General features: G+C 35.8%; 1 protein-coding gene across 1 annotated transcript in view; it reads right to left on the bottom strand.

Moving 5' to 3' along the window:
* SPON2 (spondin 2, extracellular matrix protein) overlaps window positions 1-4,294 on the bottom strand; it is a 6,611-nt gene extending 2,317 nt beyond the window's left edge. The window contains exons 1-5 of the mRNA XM_010076226.1: window positions 4,194-4,294; window positions 3,166-3,394; window positions 2,586-2,809; window positions 2,125-2,316; window positions 942-1,116 (exon numbers count right to left, since the gene is read on the bottom strand). Of these exons, the coding sequence (XP_010074528.1) occupies window positions 942-1,116; window positions 2,125-2,316; window positions 2,586-2,809; window positions 3,166-3,391 (817 nt within the window). The 5' untranslated portion in view covers window positions 3,392-3,394; window positions 4,194-4,294. The remainder of the gene's footprint in view (window positions 1-941; window positions 1,117-2,124; window positions 2,317-2,585; window positions 2,810-3,165; window positions 3,395-4,193) is intronic.
* Between the last annotated feature and the right edge of the window lie 4,064 nt (window positions 4,295-8,358).

Below are 8,358 nucleotides of genomic sequence, written 5' to 3'. Positions count from 1 at the left end.
GTAGGGAACGAGCTTTATTTTAGTGATTGTGAGGTGACTTCTGCACAGAGCTATAGGCATACAATCTTCAGACTTATTCTGGAGAAGCTCTTCTTGGGACATGGCAGCTGTTCTAGGAATGAATTAAGCATTTAGCTTATTGCCATGGCAGCTGTTCTAGGAATGAATTAAGCACTTAGCTTACTGCTGTCTCTCAAACAGTATTCGGGATGTCAGCCTTCTTATTCTTAACCTTTCCTCTTACACTTTGTAAAAAACCACCACAAAAGTATAAAGATAAAATCTCAGTGGACACTGTCTGATGGCGATCTTTCCCTTAGAGCAAATCTAGTATTTGTTAATTTCTAGAATTCAAAATTACCCTTTAGGCTGACTTGGGTCAGTAGTTTGTGTGTCTTCCTACTTAAACAAGGCTATTAGCTAATGAAAAATGAGAACATTATTTTTGTTGCCGTCACAAATATGTCCAAATCAATTGAATTATATCAGTTCTTATTGCACATAAATATCAAGTCCTCTGACTCAGAAAGACACAACAATAATAGTTCTTTTGCTCCATCATCGTATGAAAACTTAAGGGTGAGTATTTAGTTCAAAGTTGCAGATAATTTGGGAACTCTGATTCTGATCAAATGTCATTTATTTCTCATAAAATTCACTGATGGGTGCCGATACTAAGGCTTGAACAACCCTCGCCGTGGATATAACCCAAACCTTTGAACCATAGCTCAAATATTCAATCCCTTCCTTATTCTTTCAGGGATTTGTTTTTATGTCAACTGGCTTGTTTTATTTCCCATGTGTGAGCCTGGAAACTGTTCTTGTGCAGATAGGAGAATATTCTGCCTAATCACCTGTTTCATCCACCTGCCAGACTTCCACACATTTTCTGAATTAATGGAAACAACAGAATTGAGCGTATCAAAGTACTGATCACTTACCTGAGACAGTGTCTATTATTTCATTGCTTTTAGCTGGAAGATTAAGATAAGGTAGAGGAAGACCCAGCTGGCTTTTCTTTAATTTCACCATTGTTACTTGAGCAATAGGTGGCAAAATTTTGAGTTTGGGATAATAAAATGAGTTTGCTGGATGACTAGGAGAGGAACAAGTGATCTGTGAAATAAAAAGGGGAACCTTAGAGAAACTACATGATGGCAGTAAAAAGATAACCATGAAATCATGTTTAAGCATCATGCTGATACTTTTTGGCAAGTAAAACACATATAACCTGTTTCTATGATCCTCAGTTCAAACAGCTACTGCTGGTTGTGCATGCTTTGGGACTGGGCACAATGGACTGTGCCAACCTTTGGATAGAGGACTGGGGTGGGAGGTACTGAAAACAGAATAATGTGTGGAATGGTTCCATGGGAAGAAGTGGATGTTATTACTAGGAAGAATATAAGAGTATTAAATAATAAAGTATGCTATAGCAGCTGTCACATGGATATAGGAGGCCAAACATTGTTTTCCAGCTTCTCTGTTCCTTTTCTCATTTCTCATTAGTACTGCATTTGGCTCAAGAAACACTGACCTTAAAGAAAGGATTGACTGAATGCTCACAGTATTCAGAACATTTGAATCAAAATGATCTGTTTCCCACCGCCCTTAGATGACAAAAGCAAAGCATGAGGCATACAGGGTATCGAGCAAGCAAAAGAGATCGAAAGTGGGGTCACCACAGTAGCGATGAAATTCCCCGCTGCTCTCCCTTAGCTCCTTTCTTTCAAACCTAACAGTTTCAGGTTTGTGATGCTTTTAACTGAAAACTCCTCCCCACATCAGTATTCACACTAAGAATTTTCCTGTGAGTATTTTGTGAATATTTCTATTTTTCTGGTGTTCTAGGAATTGCTAAAAATCATCTAAAAACACTCAGCTTTTACAGTAAATACCTTAAATGTAAACCAAATGTCCATGAACCATCTGCATTTACCCAATAAATTTGAAAGATAACAGAAAACAAACAAAAGCAGTAGGGTTATCAGCCATGCAATAAATCTATACAGAGAGAGCATCAGCACTCTCAAATTATGAAATTAGTTTCATAGTTATCTTTTAAAGGGCTGTATCTTTTAAAATATATACGTACGAAGTGCCAGACTGCATATATACACCTACCTCTGTAACTGTGTCCTGTGGAATAGTGGCAAAGTTTGGGGAGGAAAATGTGAAACCACTATCAGTTCCAGCATCGTATGGATATAGATTTACTGATACTTCTTCCATCCAGTGGTCTCCTTCGCAGAGATTGAGGCTGTCAATACCCACAAACCAGTCAGGGCTTGGAACAATTCGTACAACAAATGAAACCTAATGAAACAAAACGATCCGTAAGGATTTCACCACTTATTTTGAAATGCTCCAGACATGCTTATAATAATTTTAACTTAAAATTTTTGAAAGAAATGTCATTATGCTCTTCTACTATATAGAACGTGTACAGGGCTCCCTGCAGTGTGACATGCTTTTTAATAACTCTTTGCATGACATTGTTCCTACAAGTGAGAACTCAAATGTTTAATTTTGAGTGCTAGTGACATAAAATAAACTTTTTAAAAATAATATGTACATTTACTTACTAAGGGATGTCTTGAATGTGCTTCTAATTCAGTGGAGGTTTGTCCTGTACCACTGGAAATGGCAGGAGCAGAGAAGATTCCATGTACACTCTGAATTTTCTCTCCAGCTTCTTCTATTTCTTTCATTAGTACCCATGCTTCACCCTTTTCAGCAAAATCACGTACACCATTGCTGGCATATTCATTTTTTTTCCACATGCTGTAGTCAGAACTATGAGTAACACCTATTTGAGTGAATACATGGCATGACATAAAAGTCTGGTTTAGATTGTCCTTATTTTTTGAAATTCTCTGGTTTATTTCTGAGGTTAAAAAAAATGTGTATGAAAATGAATGAACACTAAAACATTTGGCTTATCACTGTTTATTTCAGCTGCAGCCAATTGAAAACAGAAGTCAATTGAAAACAGTTGTGGATTTTTGAAAGCACTGGGGATACTTCAATTTCTGCATTTCCTTCTTAATAACTTTGGCTATTTTTTCCTTTTTCGTTAGTTATCTTAAAATTGACAATTAAGGAAAAAAATAAGATTACAGTGGTCAAGAGATTTATCTGCTCTTAAAACTGTACTTCACTTACCTAGCATTGATGACCACTGTGCTGGGGGCCTGTAAAGTGGGTACTGCTTAGGGAAGGCAGTCTGACTCCATTTCCCTGTGAAGATTATGCTGTACTTAGCAAGTTCCTCTGCTGTGCAAATAGAATCATCACCCACAGGCAAGCTGCTGGCATAACCTAGTATTGTTACAAGTAATGATGTCCAGATAACTTTACAGGAGCCGTAGACAAACATCAGGTTTTCCATTCCCTTCTACACAAAAAGAAAAAAAAATGTGTTAGCCATATTAGTCACTTTACACTCAAAACTGAATAACAGTTACATAATCAAATGTAATGTACCGTAACTTATAAACAAAAAGAAAGGATATGTCTCAAATACTAAAAATTGTTATGCTTCTAAAAACATTATCATAATGCTTTCAGATTTGATATTTCCATGCTATATACCACAAATCTGTAACCCTACCTGGGACAAGTGTTTCTAATGAAAATAAAAATATCTTAACCTTGCCCATAGTACTACCTCTGAGAAAAATCTGTTTCTGATTCTCTTTGAAATCTTATTAGAGTCACATCTTGAATTAATTAGAGTAGCAACCGTTTCTGTGGAAAACATTAGTGGTATATTTATTCTTCTAAAGATTAAACTGCGGGTTACTTTGCCAAAATAAATGATTTATTTTAAATTTGTGTTCTACAAAGTCTGTTTTATGGCATAACATTTAAAGTCAAATACATTTCTTATTTATATAAATGACTTTGCTGTCATAACTTGTGCATTAAAAATACATTGTAATTGCTTCAGATTGTTTAAGCTACACAGTTGTTAAAACCCAATATTATTAAAAAGCTGCTGTCATAGGTTGTGCAAATTTAGTTTTTAAATTAATATGGTAATTGCATCAGAGTGTTGAACTCCAGCAATTGTTTAAAATAACAGCCTTAAAAACTTATTTTTAAATGCTTTTGTCCTTTGAGAAAACTATACAAGTATAACTGAAACACTAATAATATATTAATTTGTAGAAAGAGCTGTGAATACTCACTAAATACTTCCTCTGGAGCACTGGTAGGGGGAGAGCACCTGCTTTTGCTGGCAGCTGAGTTGGTCTGCAAGAGAAGACAGTAGGAGTCTTGCTATTTATGCCTGAAGAGGGTCCCTTTGGTCCAACAATTATTGTAATCTTTAGACTTTCCAGGTTTGCAAAAAGCATGCCATCTTCTTGTTTGCAGTATTTTTGGATGGACTATCAGAGGTTTCCTGTCTGTCAAGTGGTTCAGGTTCCTATCAGAAGACTGTGATGCCGAATAGATGAAACGCTTTAAAAAAATACCTTGGATTCCAAGTAACAGTTCGAGTTTTCTGGTGCCTTTACAGCTCTCTGCTCTTATTAATGCCTCCAAGCTATACAAATGAAGTGATTCCAACACTGAAATAGTTCTAGTGAATACAGTTTAAATGAGAAGCATGTTTTTCTTGTAAGTTTTATTGTCTGACAGATGCTCCTTCCAAACATTTACAGAGAGCTTGCTCACTCTCACACACCATATGTATGTGTTCAAATAAAAGGGGTGAGGCAGCTAAAAAAGTCAAGAGGGAAAAAAAAAAAGTTACATTTCATGATTGCACATACTCACACAGACTGTGTCTCCTGCAAATATGAATTAATTTAAAGTAGTACAGTGTATATTTTTGTGTTCTACAGAACCATATGCTGGATGATGAAAGGGCTCTGTAACATTGTGGTTTCTTTGGAAAGAGTAGTTTTGGAAAGCTCTGAGATTTTTCTTAGCTGTCTTCAGAGTAAAAACCTCTAATAAAAATCTTATTATTACAGTTAAATCATACATCCTCTGTAGCACAGCACATACACTTACATCATTAAAATTATTTAAATGGTCTATGAAAAATTATGCAAAATAGAGTCACTCAATTGAAAAATAATGTTTATTATTTATTTTAAATTATTTTCCCCAACACCTTTCAAATAAGGGAAAACAAGGGCTTTGTGCCATGCCCATAAGGTTAACAAACGCAGTTGTGGCTGATCAGCAAAGGAAGTCAAGTTCAAAAGTTTGCAGTGAACCATGAAGAAAGTCTTTCATAGAGTCTTCTTTTGAAATTGTGAGGAATGTCACTTAAGTACTTCCACAGATCTCTAATATGATGATACAGCATATGGGAAAAAAAAACCCCAAACACAGTTATTTTTCAGATGAAACTCCCAGGCCATCATAGATATATAGCTTAAGTGACATGCCATTGTCTACCAGGAGGGGGTTAACAAACAACCAGTTTGAGCTTTGTGGCACTTTCACTGGAAACTTCTCCTTCCCTTCTGCCCCCCACCCCAAGGTAAATCAACAAGAAAAGCCAAAAGATGAATTAACTGTGATGTCTGAATGGAATTTCCATTTATTACTCTCCTGGCAAAATGGAATCTATTGCAAGTTTCAACATAGATGGATTCAGCACCCATAACCACAATTCCTGTATATCTGGATAGATTATGGAATTCTGTAGGAGGTTAACCCATCTAGACATGGACATGCCCTTTATTTCCAAGGCCCCTTCCTCCATCTGATGTTAATGCAATGTTTTCCACAATTCATTTTTGTGCCAGGAGCCAAACTCCACTAAGAAAAAAAAAAAACACAAAGAGACTTCATGGATACTTTTATACTAGTTCTCTGAGTGTTTGTTGAATGATTACTTTTGAATTACATCCAGCTCACTCCCTCCTATGCACAGAATTCCAGATCCACAGGTTCCTTGGAGAACTGAGTCTACTTACATCAGAAGTGAGTGATCTTTCCAGCCCATGCAGCCCTCTAGAAGAACTATAGAAAGGTCCCACAAGTTTTAAAGTATATTGCTCAGAGCATTGTTAAAATTACTTAAGGCTTATTTATTTATTACTAAGTAACTTTGAACTTCAGCAGGTTTCGTTGGTTTTCATCATAATTACCAAACCAGCTAACTTCAAATGTTGAAACTTCCAGGAGAACACTTAAAATGAGAACAAAGCAATTAGCTCTGGATCCAGCACAGAATTATTTAATACCTCAGTCTAGCCTTTTCCTTTCAAAGAAAAATTACTGCCAAAAGGCACATCACCAGACCAGATCATTCTGGTTCCATGACTACATGTTGTGAATGTATCCAGGAACAGGACAATACATGCAGGCTGCAAAATATGGCACAGCTATTATTAGAAAAATCTACTAAATGATCAAAGAAACTGAATCATTGGAAGTCATTTGAGATTTCTAAATACAGAATAGAAAATCAAATTTCAAAAATCACCAAAGTTATAGTGGGTTCTCCCTTGGAATAGGAGTGATGCTTTGTACTGAGCATCCAAGAGGCTTTCCCATTCTACAGTTCTGTGTAATTAGTTTATCCTCCTGCTAGAGCTCCATGACTCCAATTTCTTGAGGTTCTCATACTCTTCACCACCATATATACAGTTAATGAAATACAACTGAGTCTAGAACTTTTACTTTCTTACCTTAGCAGTGTGAGAATTAGAGACTTTGGAACATTTAATTTGAAAAAATGGAAAAGAGATTCTTTCCTCAAAGGTTGCAGATACTTCCAGGGAAGCTGGGTTATAGTCCTTATTCTTGTTCTCTGATCCTGCTCCAGAATGGAGGTTTTCTTCCTTATGATTACTACACTCGACCCTTCCCTGTTTGTACTGAGGGCTCTACCATGACAGATTTCTCAGGAAGGATTAAAATCTTCAAGACCTACCACTTCCTTCTTATCTTTGTTGGATTCATCATTCAATTATTGGCAAAATACAGTGACTGTAAATTTTATTCAATTCTCCTCTCTTCTCTCCTCTCCCCACTCCCCAGCCCCATGGCTGAAGGAGAGGAAAAACAGAAAAACATACCTAGTAATGTTGTCAGAAAATACTAACTTGAGGACTCCCGGTCTTACTTCTTTAAATAGAAACTATGCTAAGCATAATCAGTCTCTGACATTGTGAAGGACATCAAAACACCAAATTTAGTATCTCACAGATGGGAAGAAAAAAAAAAAAAGGAAAAAAAAAAAAACCAAAAAAAAAAAACCCAAAACCAGAAAAAACCTCCAGATTTCCACTCAATGGATTACTTTCATGGCTGGGAAGCCACAGATGCCAAATTTCTGTGGGCCAGCAGCTGGAGAAAAAAATTGCTGTGGGATCAGAACCTATGCTTGCATTCTTTCTTCAGTTTGTATGTCTCATTAGAAAGCAGCTGAAAACTCATGGAAAGCTGGAAAAATCTCTTCCATTTTAAAACTATTTTGCCTGTATATAAAATGGTCATTTTTAAATTTCTTTTTTACAGCAAAATAGCTTTTGTTTTTCAAGTTTGTGTTTCTTCAGGTACACCTATTCTCTGTCCACATGCATACCTCTATAGACCCCTAATGCTTGAGAGATTAGACACATAGAGCTTGTTTTCCTTAAGCATCAGTGCCAAGGTGTGATTTGTCTGTTTTTTTCTTACAGAAGTGTACAACTTCTGCTGTTTCATGTCAATAAGACAATGGTCTTACATTTCCTGCAGTCTTTACCAAGATTCACAGGATAAAAGCTGGAAATATAAAACGAAAATAGTGTCCAGATATTTTGGGGTTTTAAATAACAGTCCTAACAGTGTCTAAACTATTCTGCATTTTTGATAATTGAAAATAATTAATAAAACAAGAAAACAAATAAAAAAACCCTACTTAAAAATATAGTAGTACAGTCAATATCATGTTGATTCTTGAGTCATTTACACCATACAAAAACAATTACATGCACATGTTTCAGCTATCACACAAGAATACAGCCCATTAAAAGGGTATAAATTCCATTTTGGTTAGTCAAACAATAATTTAGCCCTTTCTCTGGTAAGCAAGAAGATTGGCACGATTAGTTATGCCTTTTCTATTAAACTGTAAGATTAAGAGAAAGGAGATTTAACTAAAATGATTATCTGAAGTTAGTTTGCTCACCTTTATTCAAAAGAGAAGCTCCAGAAATTTTGTATCTATATTCCTGAACTGCCACCACACGTGAAAATTTTACTAAACCAATTTCCATTTAGCTGGTAAGGAGTGTATGTGAAACTTTGATATTTCCAGGCTGTTTAATATGTTTATGACTTGCTAGCATCTCTTTGACTACCAAGAAAAACATAACATTGTGTTACTTAAGCATTATACAC

The sequence above is a fragment of the Pterocles gutturalis genome, unplaced genomic scaffold, assembly GCF_000699245.1.
Source record: "Pterocles gutturalis isolate BGI_N339 unplaced genomic scaffold, ASM69924v1 scaffold16708, whole genome shotgun sequence".
Taxonomy (NCBI): Eukaryota; Metazoa; Chordata; class Aves; order Pterocliformes; family Pteroclidae; genus Pterocles; species Pterocles gutturalis.
Note: the sequence above shows the minus strand (reverse complement) of the source record. Positions and strands in the feature narration are given on the sequence as shown.